Source organism: Geotrypetes seraphini, chromosome 11 (genome assembly GCF_902459505.1).
Source record: "Geotrypetes seraphini chromosome 11, aGeoSer1.1, whole genome shotgun sequence".
Classification (NCBI taxonomy): domain Eukaryota; kingdom Metazoa; phylum Chordata; class Amphibia; order Gymnophiona; family Dermophiidae; genus Geotrypetes; species Geotrypetes seraphini.
This window is the reverse complement of record NC_047094.1, coordinates 81,902,663-81,922,674: the sequence shown is the minus strand read 5'-3', so window position 1 is coordinate 81,922,674 and position 20,012 is coordinate 81,902,663. Positions and strand designations below refer to the sequence as shown.

The 20,012-nt window shown below is 48.7% G+C and overlaps 1 protein-coding gene across 4 annotated transcripts in view; it reads left to right on the top strand.

Annotated features, from left to right (window-relative positions):
- Positions 1 to 20,012, top strand: part of LOC117369113 (zinc finger protein 704-like) — a 147,578-nt gene that overhangs the window by 56,244 nt on the left and 71,322 nt on the right. For 2 of the 4 annotated variants that reach the window (XM_033963131.1, XM_033963133.1), the window contains exons 3-7: positions 1,158 to 1,267; positions 3,257 to 3,498; positions 3,695 to 3,795; positions 4,039 to 4,300; positions 4,415 to 4,498. In XM_033963131.1, the coding sequence (XP_033819022.1) occupies positions 1,158 to 1,267; positions 3,257 to 3,498; positions 3,695 to 3,795; positions 4,039 to 4,300; positions 4,415 to 4,498 (799 nt within the window). The remainder of the gene's footprint in view (positions 1 to 1,157; positions 1,268 to 3,256; positions 3,499 to 3,694; positions 3,796 to 4,038; positions 4,301 to 4,414; positions 4,499 to 20,012) is intronic. The other 2 variants (XM_033963132.1, XM_033963135.1) reach the window with 2 other exon arrangements.

Genomic DNA, 20,012 nt, shown 5'->3' with positions numbered 1-20,012 from the left:
CAACTGCCAGTTTCACTAGTGGCCAGATCGGGAACCCTTTCCAGCAGGGCACCTAGCATCATCTACACCCCTCCCCCGTTACAGCAGGGGAGAGAACTACAGGAGGAGCAGCGCTGATGGTGCTCGGCACCAACTGCCAGTTTCACTAGTGGCCAGATCGGGAGCCCTTTCCAGCAGGCACCTAGCATCATCTACACCCCTCCCCTGTTCCAGCAGGGGAGAGCCGACAGAGGAGAGCTGCAGTCTGACGCTCAGACCAACGGTCAGTTCGGACTCGCATGCGGCCAGCCCACAAACCTTCCCCCCCGATGTCAATTCTGATTTTGGAGACAAGATTCCGGGCCAGCCAATCGATGCCTGGCTGGCCCGGAACCTTCTCTCCGACGTCAGGGGAAGGCTTGTGGGCCAACCGTGTGCAGCGTGTAAGCTGCTGAATGCATCCTGACCAATCCCTGTGCGGAGTTGCTGTTGGATGCTGCTGATGAAGCATTTTGGCTCTGGTGAGGTGGCAGGGTCGGCTTTGGGGATGGTGCAGTGGGAAAGTAGGCAGGGAGGGATCCCTCTATGACGGTGGCTTCAGTGGGGGGCAGGCAGCGATCCTCGGCAGGAGGCAAGGAGGGATCCGCACTGGCGGCCAGGCCAGGTATCCCCCCAACAGGCAGCCAGGCTGTGTACCCCCAAGGGTACAAGTACCACGTGTTGAGAAACACTGGTTTAGAATGTCTCACCTATCTACTAGAAAAGAGCTTACCAGGTAAGTGCATAATCTCTTTATAGTAATGTATAGCATGACAGTACATTTTAAATCATGACATGATAGTACTCAAAACATGGCATTACTTAATAGGATATGACAGGTCAAGACCTCATACTGCATGGGGTGGTGACATTATGAGTATTGTGGTAGACTAATAGTGCCTAACAGTCATTTTTGCCTCGCCTGAATATGATCTGGCTGGACTATAGGTGGCTGTTGCCAACCTGCTAGCATCAACTCAGTTGAATTCTGGCAGCAGACCAGTCGTCCCATCTAGCCTGCCTTGTCTAGATATTTTATCTGTGACAAAATAGAAATAATATGTAACTCTTTGGCTGAGGGCTTAGTCCATTATTCTTGGGGTCCTTGCAAGTGACACACTCACCTCTTTCATTCTTAGGAAACTCTCAGAAAAGGCTGGTATTGATGAAGTCATGGCAGCTGCAGTTCTAACCAGCCTGTCCACCAGTCCTGTGGTTTTGAGTCAGTCTGCTTCTACTTGCACTGCAGGTATTAATAACCCTTTCTTCTTGATGTTTGTGCTGTATGTTTCAAGTTTATTTAATTTTTGATATACCGTCTATCAGAAACATCTAAACTGTTTACAATAAAATTGGATATATAAAAAAATAAAAACAGTAACAGTTACAGGGAAGATAATATTCAACTAACCTGATACAGAAGGGCTAGAGGGAAAGAAATCTAATCTAATCTTCTATTTCTGCATCGCTCATACCTAGGTAGGCTTAAGGCGACTTATATAGAGGGACGAGGATGGTGAGGGGAGGGAAAAGAGAAGAAGAGGGTAGGAGAGGGAAGGAAGGGGAGGATACAGATGATTAAGTGTCAGATAGCTGAGTTTTCAATTTCTTCCGGAATATGGTGTGGTTAGTATCCGTTCTGATCGCTTAAGGTCATTACAAGGTGAGCATGGAGTGGAAAACACGTTTGTATTGAAGATTTTTTTGTGGAGGGGAGATTTAGAAGTATTTTGCTGAGGGTTGTGTGGGAGGTAGACTATACTTTGGATAAGAGTTGGACGAGAGGAGCCGCAGTTTTCATAAAGTATACGGTGAATGATGCATGAAGTTTTGAAGGTTATTTGTGATGGGATGGGTAGCCAGTGCAGTTGCCTGGTGAAGGCTGTAATCGAGTCGTATTTCCTCAGGTTGAAGATTAATCTGACAGCTGTGTTTTGGATGAGTTGCATTTTGTGGAGTAAAGCAGTGTTGAGTCCTATGTAGATGGAGTTGCAGTAGTCCAGTTGTGGTAGTATCATCAGTTGTTCAATTAGGGCGAAGTGGTGCTGGTGAAAGTATGGTCTGATTAATCTTAGTTGTCTCAAGGTGTAGAGGGATTTCTTTCGGAGACTGGAGACTTGTGGTTCCATGGTAAGTGTGGAGTCAAGTATGAAACCTAGGATTTTGGAGGATTCTTCTACAGGGAGGGTCTTGCCCAATCTTAGAGTGATGCTTGTTGGTACCATCTGTTGGGGAGTGTGGAAGTATAGAACTTTGGGTTTTAGTTGTGTTTAATTTTAGTTTGGTGGTTGCCCAGATTTGGATTCTTTCAATGTTGTGTGAGACTTTGTTGGTGATGTCCAAGTGATTGTTGGCTGTGGTAATAAAGAGAAAAATGTCATCTGCGTAGGACAGTATGCTTTCATCTTCAAATTTGATGTTAACAAGAGAGCTCATGAAGATGTTGAATAGGATGGGAGAGAGTGGGGAGTCCTGTGGGACGCCACAGAAGGCCCTCCAGGGGTTGGAGATTTCTCCATTCGTTTTGACAATGTATTCCCTGTTTTGTAGGTGGTTTTGTAGTTTTACCTCATGCAAAGTTGTCATTTCTTTAATAAAACATTAACTATTTTTTTCTGCGGCCCTCCAAGTACCTACAAATCCAAAATGTGGCCCCACTAAGAGTTTGAGTTTGAGACCACTGCTATAGAGAGATCTGCCTTTGGAGATTTTGGTATAGGGGTGAGTGCTATTTTACCCATTATTTCTGGCAAGTGGCCTTGGTTTAGGGAGTTATTTAGGAGCTTGGTAATCCAGATCTGTAAGGTAATCTGTTCAGGAGCGGCAGTGAGGAAATAAGAAGGGCAGTTGTCTAGGGGGCTGCAGTGCATGGACAGTTTGGATAGTAGTTTTTTGTGTCAGGGTTGGACAGGTTGGAGAATGAAGCCCAGATTTGATCTGCTTTGGTGGGTTCAGTGTGGAGTTGAGACATTTCGAGAGTGTGCGTCTCGGTGGTGAGAGCTTTGGTTACCTCAGATTGAACATATAATGCAATAAAAGAAAATTAGAGATAAGAGGAAAACACAAACCTCTGCAGTATAAGTAATAACTGTACTTCATTGTTCCTTGAGGTAATATTTACCATGTTCGATTTTTATGTAGTGTGTATCTTGCTCTTAGCTGCTTGACCCTTTTCTTATTGTGAACTTTCTGAAGAATTAATGCTGAGTTATGAAGATTGCTTGACTTCTTCCCACAGAGTCCTGCGGAGAGAATTGGAAGGAAGGTGCTGTGATGTCATCCAGCTACAGCAGCAGTACAAACAGTGGAGACTGGAACTGGGATCTACCCAGTGACCATTCAGTCCCTTCCACACCATCACCACCCCTTTCTATAGAAGTTGGCAAGAATTTCCTATTAACTGCCCAAAGTGATGAAGGCATTGAGGATACTGAAGCTACCCAGTTCTTGTTTGGTGACCCTATTCCCCGGAAGAGAAAGGTAAGGGCAGCTCTACTGTTTTCAAGTTCTTTAAGCCTAGAACATCCCTTGGAGGTCCTATATCAGCTACACAGTAGGGTAAGAGAGATGCTTGGAGAATGACAGTAGGAGATCAGTGTGAGCTGTTCCATGGGGGAGGGGAGGAGAGAAGGAAAAGGGTATCTGTGAATGACAATTGTCTGTAATGTTTCTCTAGAATTCAGTGAAGGTGATGTTCAAGTGTCTTTGGAAGAATTGTGGAAAGGTTCTAAGTACTTCAACAGGCATTCAGAAGCACATTCGAGCTCTGCATTTGGGGTAGGTTCCTTTATCCCAAGAGGAGGAGAATACTTAGGTTTTTGAACTGCAGAGAGAAGGTGGGGTGGGGATTTTCCAAGAAATGAGTGGGGCAAGAGACTAGCATTGGATGAGTTGTGACAGAAATGAGAATTTGGAAGGGGGTGTGTGCTGATGACAAAGGATGATTCAAAAGAAAATCAGGATGCAAGTCAAAAGGATAGTCATTCCTCACTGAGTTAACTGATTTTTGGTCTGTTGTAGCAGGAAGGCAGATCTCGATCAAAGTGATGGAGAAGAAGACTTCTATTACACAGAGATTGACATTAATGTGGATTCGCTGACAGATGGCCTTTCCAGCCTGGCACCCATGTCTCCCACTGCCTCTGTGCCCCCAGCATTCCCCCTTCCAGAGACCCAGGGGATCCACCTGCCAGCTGAGACTTCAGAGGTGCCTTTGGTGTCTTCACTTAGCCATTCAGCACCAACCACGTTGTGCCATGTCCACAGTGACCATGCCTATCAGGTGAGCATGGAAATGTAAGCCATATCCTGTCATTGCTGCTGTAAATGCTGACGTGGTACAGAATATACATCCCAACATCTCTGCATTGATGGACTTTATCTGATTCTACTACAGGCTCTCTCCCCCATCAGTATTTGTGCTGGCTCCAGTTTCAGCTTCTCCTGGCAACCACCTCCCCTTCTCTTGAAGAGTTCTCCAGTGAGTATCCTTTTAACAGCTTACTGGCTGTGTTAATGGATGCATCATTTTTGCATTGAAATTAGTTCTTTAACTGTTGGATGCACTGGATAAAACCTTCTTGTACAGTTCCACTTTATTCCGAGACCAGTGGATTATTTCCATTTACCCATCAGGACTTTGTAGGAAGCCTCAAACTTCAGAGACTTAAACCCCACCCCATCTTACCTCATCACTGTCCCTGTAGGAATCAGTTTTTCTTCCTACAAGCTAGGCTGTAGGAGCTTGTCTCTTCTGCTTGTGTTTTATTTCATGTAATTTCAGTCTTTGCATTCGTGCTTTTCGCCTTCTTACTGCGGAGGTTCCATGCAGGGACAGCTCTGACTGTGGGAGATTGCTGACCTTTGGAAAAGTCTGCTTCGGGGGGGTTCACTGCCTATCAGTATACCCTCTGGACAGCCTGCACATTAGATCAGGGCTCAGGGAACGTACCCTTGGGAGCTTGCTCATCTAAGAATTGTCCGCTAGTGTGTTGAGCACAGGCTGCATGGTTCCATGGAGGTGTGCCCAGGATCGGAACCATACTACATTCCTCCGCCAGATGTCTGCACAGCGTGTCTAAGGGTGACAGTGGTACCTGGCCATGGGGGTCTGGCTGGTGGGGCAGTCAGAAGAATCGAAGTCCAGCTTTCCAGCTATTTCAGGCACAGGATTTCCCTTGTGAGTTGTTTCAGCTCTGTAGTGTGTCCCTTTCAGCACATGTCACTGTGCGTACAGGCTGACAGCCTTAATCAGCTATTATGGGGAGATCTTTAAAAGGGGGTTTTGAGTGGTTTCCCTGCATGCCCTATCCCCCCACCCCCTAAAATCACAGAGTTTGAGGGTTCTCTGTAGTTTTCCCGGGCTAATTTTAGTAAAAATTAGTACCCGTGGTGACCATCTTGGATTTTTCCCAATTTGATTTTAAAGTTATTTTTCAAACTTGCCAGCTTAATTTTTGCAAGAAAACCACATATATAGCCTCCCTAGGGCAGGATGTGTTGGATTCATGCCTTATTTTCAGTGGATGGCTTTCGGATGCGCAGTTGTGTTCCACTTGTGCTGCAGAATGCGAGGCTTGCCCGGATCCGGTGCTTTCAATCTCCAAATAGGGTCTTCTAGCATCTTCTGCCCCAACTCCTGCGAAAATGGTGTCAGGGGGCCCGGAGGAGTGCGCAGGCAACACTATGGCAAAATGCAAGTGCGTCTCAGGAGATAAATCGTAAATCCTCCAAACATTCTGAAATGACTATAGGGGTTGGCTCCTGCCGTGGAGAATGGGTTTTCTCCGGATTTTATTAATATGCTATATCAGGCATATTTGGTTAAAAAATCTTTGCCTGTCTCCCGCTGGCCTTCATGTTGGTTGCAGGAACCCCAGCTCCTGTGGGCCAGGGCCTTTTCTCTTGCCTCCCCCTCAGTAGTACCAGCAGGTAAGCCGGTAATGCCTGCAGTTGTGCCAGATACGCTTTCCATACATTTGCTTTCATGGGGGGCACCGTGACAGCCGCAGATCTCCAGGATCTGGGTCAGTGCGGAGCCCCTGATTTTGGGGGAGGATCCCACTGTGTACAGATTTTTTCAAGCACACACATCTTGTGGTTTTCATCTCTGAATCTCTACAGGAATTAAAACTGCAGTCTGAGCAGCCTGTCACTGCAGAATGTTCCCTCATGAGTGACCAGAGGCCTCAATCCGTCTCTTCTCAATCATCCTGACCTAATTAGGATTCTTACAGATATTTGGAAGTGTCCTTGAAATCTGCTCCTGCCATGGCGTTGCTTTATCCCATGGCGGATGCCTTTAACAAGCGCTTTGCTTCTCCAAAGGATTCCTCAGTGGCGCAGGTCACCAGGCACACTTCTCTCCCCAGTGATTGGGGGAGTGGTCCTGAAGGATGTTCAGGACTGTGTGGATTTCATCCTTAAGTGTCAGTTTGATATGGCAGTCGCTGGCATTAAGGCGGCGTCAGCCTCTTCTTTCATGGCCCGGGTATGCCATTCTAAGCTATACCATGATCCTGACACTGGTGCTCCATGACTTGGATTTCCTGCTTTTGAGAGTGGACTATATGGCTGATGCCCTGTATGACATCTTGAAAATCTTTGCTAAGCTTTCCACCTATTTCGTTTCGGCTCACAGGATGATCTGGATCTGGTGATTCGTCTTCTAAAGTGACTTTGAGCCAGTTGGCCATTAAGGGACAGCTGCTGTTCAGCCAGGGTCTGGAAGACCTCATGGCCAGTGTGCAGGATTGTAGGTCCAAGTCATTGACTGTGAATAGATCCTGCCCTTCCAGAGGTTCGTGCGTCCTAAATTTCGTCCCTTCAGATGCTCTTGTCCATACTTGGGTCCTTCTGCTAGCCAGCGGTCCTCCTCATCTATAGCCTGCGGTTCTCCTCATCTAGCAGACCGTGATTCAGCGGTTCTTGACACCAGCTATCCACAGGGAGTCCGGCGGCTCCTGCAAAGAAGCAATTCTGACGCCAGGCCGGGGTCTCTCCCCCCCCCCCCCCCCCCCCCCGGTGCATCTGGGAGCAGTTGTCGGCCTTTCTGGCAGAATGGCAGGCCATTACCTCTGACCACTGGGTCTCGGAGGTTCTCAAGGATGGCTACAAAGTGGAGTTTCTCTGTCCTCTGACAGAGTATTTTCTGGATTCACCTGCGGGCTGCTCCAAGAAGGTGGTTCAGATGCAGGCCACAGTACACAGGCTTCTGGATATTGCGGCCATAGAATCCGTAGCAGAGCGAGACTCAGGCTCTTGGAGATACTCGATATACTTCATCGTTCCAAAGAAAGGATCTGATGATTGGAGACCGATTCTGAACCACAAAATGGTCAATGCAGTGCGAAAGTGCCCCGCTTCTGCATGGAAACTGTGTGCTCAGTGATAGTATTGGTGGCGCTGGGGGAGTTCCTAGCCTCCCTGGATTTGATAAGCCTCCATGGATCTGACAGAGGAGTATTTCCACATTCCCATTTTTCCGGACCACAGAAAGTGTCTGAGGTTCCACATCTTGGAGCAACATTTCCAGTTTGTAGCAATGCTTTTTGAGTTGGCGACGGCACCCAGGACCTTCATCAAGGTGTGATGGTGATGGTGGTAGTGTTAGCCCATTGTTGCACCCTGGGTGTCCGATTTCATCCGTATCTGGACAACTGGTTGATCAGAGTTCCCTCGGAGTTGCTGCAGCACCTGGGCTGGGTGATCAATTTCAGGAAGAGTCGATGCAGGATTTGGAATACCTAGGAGTTCGATTTCACACGGGACAGAACAAGTGTTCCTGCCTGTGTCCAGTTGGAAGAAACTATCAGGTTATCAACGACCATGTGGCCACAAAGGTCTCAACAGCATGGCAGTACCTACAGGTTCTGGGGACCATGGTTGCAATGATCGATATGATCTCTTGGACAAGATCCCATCTGCATCCACTGCAGGATGCTCTGCTTTCATGCTGGAGTCCACAGCAAGACCCATTACTTGCGCTCTTGCCCTGGACAACTATGGCACGGAACTCTCTCGCTGTCTAGGGGCCTTCCCCTCCAGACATCGGATTGGGTGATTCTGTCTGGATGCGAGTCTCATAGGCTGGGGAGAGGTATGTATGACCATCCCTATTCAGGGCCAGTGGGCTCTCAGAGCGCAAGTCAGTGTTGCCAGTTGAGCTGTTTTCCCACCCAATTGGGCTACTTTTTATGCCCCATGGCGGGAAATAAAGGGCTTGGGCAGGTTTTTGTGCTATTTTTTTCGCAGATGGGTTATTTTGGGCGGGTATTCCAAGTAATGGAGTTTGCAGATATTTTTTTTCATTTGTTCTGCTGCAGCACAATGGGGCCAATCACAAATGACCAAAGGAACTCTGATGTCGTTTGTGATTGGTCCATTGTGCCACAGCAGAACCAATGAAATGTCATGATGAGACCGGGCCGTGGCAGGAACAGCCGTAAGCACACAGAGAATTGCTGATTGGTCAGGAGGTGCAAGGCTAGAGCAGAAAGACAGTATGAAACGCACAGAGAAGCAGCCAGAACAAGCTATCAGAATAAACTTTCTTTTGTGCAAAGTAAAACCAGTTCCTGGAAGTTGCTGGCTCTAGACCTCTTCAAGAAAAGGAGCGCTTCATTTGAATATACTGTAGATTTGGTATGTGTACCTGTTTAGTGGCTTTACATGTAGATATGAAATAAAACTGCAAGGGCTTGGACTTTTGCGAAATATACACACCACAAATGTGATTGGGGGCTAAAGCAATAGTGCTCAGTGTTTATTGCCTTTTGCTTTGCAAAAATTCACATCAGCCTGTTGCTGGGTTTTTTTTGGTGGACCATCGGAAGGGGAATGCATTTGGCTAATTTTTTAGTATCTATTTATTTTTCTATACTGTTCTCCCAGGGAAGCTCAAATTGGTTCACATGAATTAATCAGGTGTTCAAGCATTTTCCCTGTCTGTCCCAGTGGGCTCACAATCTACCTAATGTAGGTGGGGCAATGGGGGGTTAAGTGACTTGCCCAGGGTAACAAGGAGCACTGTGGGCTTGAACCCATCGTGATGGTTAGGCAGGCTTATGTGTCTGTGAGGACAGACACGATTCTATACAGGATGCCCGTGTGTGATTTCTCTAAAGCTGCTTGGGCGGCATCTGAAACTGGGCGTCCTATACAGAATCCGGCCCTTTATGCCCAGAAGTTTGAAGAGCTTTTAATTTTGGGAAGGACTTTTACGTTAAGTGCTTGTTTTATTATGTTTTTCCTGAATGTTTTGCATTTGAGTTTTGGTCTTTTGTACACCATTATGGACTGTTTAGGATATGTGCAGTGTATAAATAAAGAGTTTGTATTTGTATGACGTATTTGATAAATTAGAGGCATTTCCAGCAGCAATTGTTTGGGCTACTTTTGGGGCTACTCTGACACAAAGCTGGGCTACTTTTTGCCATGCGTTGGGCTGGAAAGTTTTTTGCCATCTGTCAACCCTGGAACTTTGGATGATTTGGCTGGCTCTCCTCCACTTCGAGGATCATTTCATCATCAAGCAGTCTGCTTATTCTCGACAGTGTCATGGCATTGGCTTATGTCAATTGGTAAAGGGGCATGAGGAGTCCCTACCTGAGCTCAGTTTCTCTGTTGGTGGGCGGTGGCACTGTCGGCAACGCATGTGGCAGGAGTGGACAGCATTCAAGCGGATTTTCTCAGTCATCTGACTCTGGATTCTGGAGTATGGTCCCACGTTCGATCTTATGGCGTCTGCGGCCAACAAGAAAACAGTTCGGTTCTTCAGTTGCCGTTGCAAGACTGGCAGCTAAGGCCTAGTTCAGCCCTGGCCACAGGAAGGTCTCTTCTATGTCTTCCCTCCATGGCCCATGATAGGGCATCTGTTGAGACGGATAGTGGCCCACGGAGGTCCGGTGATCCTTGTCACACCCAATTGGCTGTGGTATGCCGACTTGGTTTGGCTCCAGCAGAATCGGGGGCGCTGGCTACCTTGTCATCCTTACCTCCTCACGCAATGTTTGAATGTGCGGCAGAATCCAGACCACTTTGGCATGACTCTTGAGTTCATGGCCTTAACTAACTGAGGCTATTCTTCAGCTGTGATTGCCACGTTGCTTCACAGCAAAAGAAATCCACAGTGGCTGCCTATGTGTGAAGGCTTGGAGAGGTTATCAGAACTGGTGTGTCCTAACAGTTGGACCCATCTGTTCCATTGGTTTCTTGTGTTCTGGAGTTTCTGCAGGATGGCCTGAAGAAGGGCCTAGCATTTGCTTCTCTCTGGGTACAGATTGCCAGGCTCTCTTGTAATGGCCTTCCCTCTGAGGGGCTTATTGGTAGCTCATCCAGATGTGGCCTGCTTCCTGCGGGGCACTGTGCGGCTTAGGCCTTCGTTGCGCCTTCCCTGCCTACTTAGAACCTTAACCTGGTTCTCCAATCTTTGGCTCGTCCGTCTGGAGCAGGTGTCCCTTATGGATCTTATGATCAAGATGGTCTTTCTGATGGCAACTTTCTCTTGTCAGGATCCTCTTCTGCCTATTATGGATTCCGGTGTGATGCTGTGCACTGTTCCTTCTTCCAAAGGAGGTTTCCGCTTTCCATGTGAGTCAGGAAGTCAGGCTTCCTGCTTTTGTTTCCTCCGACTCAAGGGAACAGGACTGCGTGTTACAGCCCTTGGATGTGCACAAACTCATATTGTGGTACCTGGACTTCACCAACGCGTTTCGCCTCTCTGGGCCACTTTTAAAGGGAAAAAGTGCTCATTGTGCTCCAGACATGAGGTCAATGCAGCCGGCCTGTGCTCGAGGTGTGCCAGCTGCCACAAAGGGGAATCCTCATCGGCTTCAGGTGCCGGTGTCCAGGGATCCTTTTTGCGAGTGCCTTGCACGCAGGCAGCTGACAGCGGGGAAGCCCAGGCTGTTTGTTCTAGTGGGCCCTGCCTGCCCAGGCTGTTTGTTCTGGCGGGCCCTGCCTGCAAGGGTAGACCAGCCTCTAAAGCTACCATTTCCAGGTGGATCTATATGGCCATTTCTGCGGTTTACATGGCATCTGGAAAGAAGCCCCCCTCGCGAAGCGGGCTCATTTTACCAGAGGTGTTTCGTCCTCTTGGGCAGAGTTGTCTGCTGTTTCTTTGGATGAGATATTACAGGGCTGCTGAATGGCCCTCCTTGTATACGTTCACTAAGTTTTACAGGATCGATGTGGCGGCCAAGCAGGATGCTGCTTTTGATGCCTCTGTTTGGCAGCTCATCAGACCCACCCTGATTCTCCAGGAGTGCTCTGTTAAATCCCACTGGTCCCGGAATAAAGTGGGATTGTACAAGAATGAAAGATTAGGTTCTTACCTTTCCTAATCTTCTTTCTTGTAGATCTACACTTTATTCTGGGAACCTGCCCTATAACTTGCTAATTTGCAAATTGTCTGCCTTTCCAACTACCAATAAGCTGGATTTCTGTTTTCTGACCAGCTTTTATAAGAGTGACATCGAATTAGGTTTAGCACTTGAATTTATTTATTTTTTTTTGGGGGGGGGATGTTCCTAGATCAGGCGCCCTCTTCTGTCAGTGAAGGCTGTGTCTCCTTTGTTGTTTCTAATGTTTAATGACCTTGTTTTCTTGTTTTTCACTGTTGTTGTTTTGCATTCGTTGTTATGAGCAGAATAAACTTACTTGTCGGGGAATATCCCCATTCCCCTCTCTCTTGTTCTTATCCTCTACAGATGTTTCTGGCTGCTTTATGACTAACTGATTCCTACAGGGACAGTGATGAGGTAAGAGGGGGTGGGGTTTAAGTCTCTGAAGTTTGAGGCTTCCTACAAAGTCCTGACGGATAGATGGAAATAAACCATTAGTCCCGGAATAAAGTGTGGATTTACAAGAAAGAAGATTACCAAAGGTAAGAACCTAATCTTTCGATGGCTATCTTTACCCTGACCTTCAAGAGCTCCATTTGCAAGTCAAATCTAGAAGTAAGATAGACAGGTAAAGCTAAACTTCTTTAGACCGGTACAGTTCACTGATGGGTAATAGCTCACCATGACCAGCAGGTGGAGACAAAGACAAAACTTTGGCTGTAATACTAATAGCTGTGCTTCCCTCTAGTCTAACCAGTCTGTTTTCAGTCTCAGCAGGTGTGGTAAGCTGTGCCAATCTTACCTAAAAATGATTAGTGAAGGCCTGTTGGAAGTAGAGAGCTGCACGGGAACGGGGACGACGGGCATCCCGCGGGTTCCCCCTTCGGGTCACGGGGATCCCGTGGGGACGCCCCCTAGGGTCGCGGGAATCCCATGGGGACGCCCCCTAGGGTCGCGGGGATCCCGTGGGGGACGCCTCCGAGGGTCGCGGGGTTCCTGCGGGGCTGGATGTACTAAATTGCGCGGCTTTTCTCCCTACCTGCTCTGCTTGCAGCACAGAGCCGAACGGAAGTCTTCCCGACGTCAGCGCTGATGTCGGAGGGGAGGGAGGGCTTAAACAAAGCCCTCCCTCCGATGTCAGCGCTGACGTCGGGAAGACTTCCGTTCGGCTCTGTGCTGCAGGCAGGGTAGGTAAGGAGGAGTAGCCTCGCGGCTCGAGTGGCTACCAAGGGAGGGAGGGAGGCAGTCCGCCCCGCCCCGGGTGCAGCACAGCCGGCCAGGTCCCCTTACTTTTGTGGTGCTTCCCCGACCGACCGACAACAGCCCTGGTCCGACAAACCTCCCTGCCCTTAACCGCGAATCTAAATTACCTTCTTACAGCAGCTGTAAGAAGGAAATTTAGATTCGCGGTTAAGGGCAGGGAGGTTTGTCAGACCGGGGCTGTTGTCGGTCGATCGGTCGGGGAAGCGCCACAAAAGTAAGGGGACCTGGCCGGCTGTGCTGCACCCGGGGCGGGAGGGGGAGAAGGACGCTGAAAGCACTGGGGAAGACAAAGGGGTGGAGAAGGACACTGAAAGGCCATGGGGAAGGACACTGAAAGCGTTTGTGGAAGACAGAAGGGGGAGAAGGACGCTGACAGGACATGGGGAAGACGGGGGGGGGGAGAAGGACACTGAAAGCACATGGGGAAGACAAAGGGATGGAGAAGGACACTGAAAGGACATGGGGAAGACGGGGGGGGTGGGTGGAGAAGGATGCTGAAAGGTCATGGGGAAAACGGGGGGGGGGGGAAGAAGGATGCTTAAAGGCCATGGGGAAGACGGGGGGATGGAGAAGGACGCTGAAAGGCCATGGGGAAGACAGAGGGGGGAGAAGGACACTGAAAGGACATGGGGAAGACAGAGGGGGGAGAAGGACACTGAGATGACATGGGGAAGACAGAGGGGGGAGAAGGACACTGAAAGGACATGGGGAAGACATAGGGGGGAGAAGGACGCTGAAAGGAAATAGGGAAGAGAGAGTGGGGAGAAGACGCTGGCAGAGAAGAAGACAGAGATGCCAGACTATGGGGGGAGCGGAGGGAAGAAGATGGGTGCCAGACCAATTTGGAAGGGGGGAGAAAGGGAGAGGCACAGTAACAGAGCAAATGGAAGACGCAGAAGGAAGACAGACAGTGGATGGAAGGAACTGAATGAGAACATGAGGAAAGCAGAAACCAGGCAACAAAGGTAGGAAAAGAATTCTATTTCTTTCTTTTTTTTTTTTTTTTGCTTCAGGATAAAGTAATATATTAGTTGTGTTGATAAAAATTTATAAACAAAAGAGGCTCTGGTAGAAACCCGTTTACAAAGTATGTATTCTTCCCAATTAATATTTCCAAATTAATAAAGTCTTTTTGCTTATTTGTAAATGGGTTTCTACCAGAGCCTTTAATTCAGTAGCATAATTAAATGAAATAACTATTTCTGAAGTTTATAGTGACGGGCGGGGACAGAGGGGATTCCTCACGGGGACGGGCGGGGATGGAGGGGATTCCTCGCGGGGACGGGTGGGGACGGAGGGATTTATCATGGGGACGGGTGGGGACGGGTGGGATTCCTCATGGGGACGGGTGGGGACGGGTGAGACTTTGGCGGGGACAGGTGGGATTTCTGTCCCCGCGCAACTCTCTAGTTGGAAGTTGTTTAGTGGCCTTCTTGTCCCCGTTTGGTGCTGGACTGAATTTGGGGTCCCTTTCGGAGTTCCATCCGAACTAATGAGTGTCACTCTCGATGGGTCACGAGTTGAGCCCCTCCCCCCATTTCTTCCACCTCCCCAAAATATTTTCTAGAGGTGCCTCAACTGTAAGCCTTGCCACCGATACTGGCAAGGCATATGGCTTAGAGTCTGTTCTGACAGAAAAAATAAAATCCTGAGGCAGTGCCGGTCTGCAGGGAGCCTTCAGTTCATTGTTATTGCTTTTTATTGCTAACTGGCACTTTTTCCCTTAGCTAGGTCGCGTGTTGCACAATGAGCACTTTTAAAGGGAAATTGTGCTCCAGACGCGAGGTTGATGCGGCTGGCCTGTGCTCGAGGTGTGCTGGCCACCACAAAGGGGAATCCTCATCGGCTTCAGGAGCCGGCGTCCATGGATCCCCTTTGCGAGTGCCTTGCACGCAGGCAGCTGACAGTGGGGAAGCCCAAGCTTCCCTCGCCACCCACACAGGGATTCCCCTAGCTGCTGACAGTCAGGGAAATAAGGTTTCTCTTACCGCCGATGCTGCTGGGGACTCCCTTACCACTGCTGGAGACCCTGAGATTTCTCATTCTGGCAGTTCAGCCGGGGGAATTTCTAAATCTCTTGATCTGATGGAGGCCTACTTGCATGTTCCGATTCGTACCTCCCATCAGCGGTTCCTTCGCTTTGCGATCTTGGGACGGCACTGTCACTGTGTGCTTCCTTTTGGCCTGGCCACGGCTCTGCGATGTTCACCAAGATTATTGTGGTCATGGCGGTGGCCTTGCACATGGAGGGCATTCTGGTTCACCCCTATCTGGACGACTGGTTGATCTAAGCAGTCTTTTCAGGAGAGTTCCGAGTTATGGCTCAGGTTGTGGAGTTCCTGCAGTTGCTGGAATGGATAGTCGACATGTCCCAGAGCCAGTTGGCTCTGTCTCAGAGCCTTGAGTACCTTTGGGTTCTTTCTGACACAAGCTTAGGGGGGGGGTCTTCCTGCCATAGCCCCTAGTGGCCAAGTTGCAGTTGCAGATTTCTCTTTTGATAGCTTCCTGGTGTCCTCAGGTGCAGGTTTTTCTCCAGGTCTTGGGATCGATGGTGGCTTCCCTGGACGTGTAGTTGATTGGGCCCGGGCTCACATGCGCCTGCTTCAGCATGCTCTGCTTCAGCGGTGGTCACCCCAGATGCATGATTTGGACTCTCCCGTTCCTCTTCGGCGGTTAGTTCGTTGCAGCCTCTGTTGGTGGCTACAGACTTCCAGTCTGGTGCAGGGAGTGAGTCTGGATCAGTCCCAGTGGACAGTTCTTATCACGGACGCCAGTCTCCTCAGTTCGGGAGCTCAGTATCTTGGTCGTTTAGCTCAGGGCAGCTGGCCTCCAGAGGAGGCGTCTTGGTCGATCAATATTCTGGAGACCAGAGCCATCCAGTTGGCGTTGCTAGCGTTCCAGACGACGTTGACAGACAAGTCTGTTTGGGTTTTCTTTGACAATGCCATGATGGTGGCTTATGTCAGTCATCAAGGAGGAACCAGGAGTTGTCTGGTGGTGCAGGAGGCTGCTCTGCTCATGATGTGGGCAGAGACTTATCTTCGGGACATCGCGGCTTCCCACATAGCAGGAGTAGAGAATGTCCAGGCGGACTTCCTAAGTCACGTGCTAGATCCCGGAGAGTGATATTTCTGTCCCGCAGCCTTTGAGTTGATTGTGTAGTCTTGGGAGTCACTGATCATGAACCTGATGGTCACAAATGTCAACATCAAAGTGCCACAGTTCTTCAGTTGGCGCAGGGATGTTCAGGTCGAAGGGCTGGATGCTCTGGTACAGCCTTGGCCGATGGCGGGCCTCCTGTACATGTTTCCTCCATGGCCAATGGTGGGCAGAGTCCTTCGCTTTGCTTGGCACCCTGGCCGTGTGATCCTGGAGGCTCCGAACAGGCGCCTGTGGTATGCGGATCTGGTTCATCTTCTGCTGCCCCTCTTGCCTGACCTTTTGACTCAGAACCCCATTCCAATGTTCGATCCGGATCCCTTTTATCTTTCGGTTTGGCTCTTGTGAGGGAACACCTAGGTAAGAATGGTTATTCAGATAAAGTGATCTCCACTCTCTTGGGGTCCTGGAGGCTTTCCACTTCATGGGCTTATGTGCGGGTTTGGCATATTTTTGAAGAGTGGTGTGCTGCGCATGAAATGTTTTCCTTTCGCGCCTCTTTTCTTCACATCTTGGAGACCTTGCCTGACGAACTTGCTGCACTTCTTTGAGGGAGTAAACAAGTGGATAGACAAGGGCAACCTGGTCAACATTGTATATCTGGATTTTCAGAAGGCGTTCAAAGTTCCACATTAACGACTACTTAGGAAAAATGCATACCATAGAATCGAGGGTGAAATACTCGTGGATTAAAAACTGGCTGGAGCATAGGAAACAGAGAGTGGGGGTAAATGGACAATTCTCAGACTGGAAGAATGTCACCAGCGGGGTGACGCAGGGCTCGGTGCTTGGACCCGTGCTCTTCAACATATTTATAAACGATCTGGACATTGGTACAACGAGTGAGGTGATTAAATTTGCAGACGATATGAAATTATACAGAGTAGTGAAGACACGGGGATTGCGAAGATCTGCAACGTGACATAATCAAGCTCGAGAAATGGGCATCGACATGGCAAATGAGGTTCAACGTGGATAAGTGCAAAGTGATGCATGTCGGGAACAAAAATCTCATGCACAAATACAGAATGTTTGGGGCCGGTATTTGGAGAGACCTCCCAGGAAAAGGCTGCGGCGGCGAAAAGGGCGAACAGAATGCTAGGAATGATCAAGAAGGGGATCACAAACAGATCAGAGAAGGTTATCATGCCGCTGTACCAGGCCATGGTGCGCCCTCACCTGGAGTACTGTGTCCAGCACTGGTCGCCGTACATGAAGAAGGACACGGTACTACTCGAAAGGGTCCAGAGAAGAGTGACTAAAATGGTTACTTGTATAGGGACGCATTTGAGACATAGATAGCATAATTCTTCTATCATTAAAGCATATGCTCTAATACAGGGGTGCCCACACTTTTTGGGCTTGCGAGCTACTTTTAAAATGACCAAGTCAAAATGATCTACCAACAATAAAATTTAAAAAAAACACAACGCACACTGTACGCATAGAAAATGTTAATTATCATTCCTATTCCAGGGTTTTTCAAAGAGGTCAAAGCAGATGACTCTATGCACTATCACCTCAGTAACAACCATACAAAAATAGACAAATATACCCCCCTCCCTTTTTACTAAACCACGATAGCAGTTTTTAGAGTGCAGGGAGCTGCGCTGAATGCCCAGCGCTGCTCTCGACGCTCATAGGCTCCCTGCGCTAAAAAACTCTATTGCGGTTTAGTAAAAGGGGACCTTAGTGTAAAATATAGACAGCAGATATAAATTCAGACACATTTTGATCACTAAATTTAAAATAAAATCATTTTTCCTACCTTGTCTGGTGATTTCATGAGTCTCTGGTTGCACTTTCTTCTTCTGACTGTGCATCCAATCTTTCTTCCCTTCTTTTAGCCTGTAAGCTTCTTCTCCTCCAGACCTCATTCCTTCCCCCCAACTTTTCCTTCCTCTTCCCTGCCCTTTCTTTCTCTCTGCCTCCCTTTCTTTTTTTCTGTTTCTCTTCTTTCCTTCTGTCTCCCTGCCTGCCCTTTTTCTTTTTTTCTCCCTGCCCTCCCCAAGCCACTGCCATCGGGGACCAGGACCCAAACCGCCACCAATAACAGGCCCGAAAGCCGACGACGCCCCAGGCTGTCCCTGCTTCGGCCGACCAGCATTCCTCTCCCCGACGTCAATTCTGCCGTCGAGGAGAGGAAGGCTGATTGGCCCAAGATCGCGATGGACCTATTGGGGAAATGCTGCCGGGTCCTGCCTTCGCGGAAACAGAAAGTAGGCAGGACCCGGCAGCAAGAAGAGCAAATGCTTCACTAACCTGTCTCCCGCCTTAGCCCGTAGCGAACGCTTGCTTCAGGGCTCTCAACATGTGCGCGCCGGTTTCCCTTCTCTCCCCCCACCCCCCGGACATAACTTCCGGTTTCAGAGGGAAGAGAAGGGAAGCCGGCACGCACACGTTAGAGCCACGGAGCATAAGTTCGCTACGGGCTAAAATCTCCAAGCCGTTTTTTTTTGTTTTTTTTAATGTTCAGCAGCGGCGGCAGCAGCAGATGACAGCTGGGCGGACCGCCCAGTTAAAAAGCCCTAGAGAGAACACTGGAGAGGAAGGCTGATCGGCCCTGTAGATCAGGACGGCAACACTCCGCGATCGACTCGGGTTGCCTTCCTGAGCTACTGGTCGATCGCGATCGACGTGTTGGGCACCCCTGCTCTAATACTTAATTTTAATCAGACTGTACGTATAGGCCGTAATCTCCTTTAACTCTTTTCCACGTTTTCCATGTTTAGCCATGCATCAAGATTAATTTCTACTACCCTCCAGTTGTTTTTTTTTCCCTAAATGTATATCTATTTTCTTTAAAGATTGTAGTTCACCTTCCTTTCCTTTTGTACTGGTAATTATTTGTACGTATACACTGTATGTTTATTTGTATAAAGTTGTTTTATTGTTTGTTTCCTAATTTTAAATTGTCATACGCATTGAAGTATTTGACATTGCATGTACAACAAATTTTTAATAAACTTGAAACTTGTTAAGGGGATGGAGGAGTTGCCGTACATTGAGAGATTGGAAAAGCTTGGCCTCTTCTCCCTTGAAAAGAGGAGACTGCGAGGGGACATGATCGAAACATTCAAAATACTGAAGGGAATAGACTTAGTAGAGAAAGACAGACTGTTCATCCTCTCCAAGGTAGGGAGAACGAGAGGACACTCTCTAAAGTTGAAAGGGGATAGATTCCTTAGAAACGTAAGGAAATTCTTCTTCACCCAGAGAGTGGTAGAAAACTGGAACGCTCTTCCGGAGTCTGTTATAGGGGAAAATACCCTGCAGGGTTTCAAGACAAAGTTGGACAAGTTCATGCTAAACTTCTGAGACTTGACTCATTTGGAGCATTGGTCTTGACCTAGGGGCCGCCGCGTGAGCAGACTGTTGGACAGGATGGACCACTGGTCTGACCCAGCAGCGGCAATTCTTATGTTCTTATGGCCTGGATAGGGGCCTGGCCTGGTCTCTCCGGGTTCAGCTTGCAGCTTTGTCTGCGTTTCGTGGTTTGCTGCAAGGTAAACGTTTAACTTCTTTTCTAGACATGGTTCGCTTTTTGAGGGTGGCTAAATTGCTTCGGCCTCCAGTGTGGCCTTTGGTTCCAGCCTGGGATCTCAGTCTGGTCTTGTGCCCTCCTTTGAGCCCCTGGGTTCCTGCTCTTTGAAGGACATTACACTCAAGTCTGTTTTTCTGGTGGCACAGGCTATCTCTTATAGGCCTCCCTTCCTGGAGTTTTCTAGGGAGCGGGTGGTCTCGCCTTTTCATGTGATCCAGTCCGGTCTTGGGTAGCCTGGAGGGCTCTTCGGAACAGAGGCAGTTGTGCAAGTTGGATGTCTGTTGGGTCCTTCGCTCTTATGTTCATCGGACCCAGGAGTTAATAATAATAATAACAGTTTATATACCACAGGACCGTGAAGTTCTATGTGGTTTACAGTGATTAAAAGATGCTACAGATTGAGTAGAATTAACAAAGTTAAGAGCTAGTGATAAACAGCTCTAGAGATCAGATACAGTGGTGCCTCGCATAACGGCCGCCTCGCACAGCGGACGCTGCGCACAACGAACTTTATGTCGTGATCCGTATAACGTACTTCGTTTCACACAACGAAGTCGCCCGAGCTGCATCCTTCCGGGGTTCCTGCGGGGTTGGATCGCAGCGGGGTTGGTCGAGGGTAGTCTCCTTCTCCTTACCTGCCCTGTCGCAGCACACAGCCGAACGGAAATCTTCCCGATGTCAGTGCT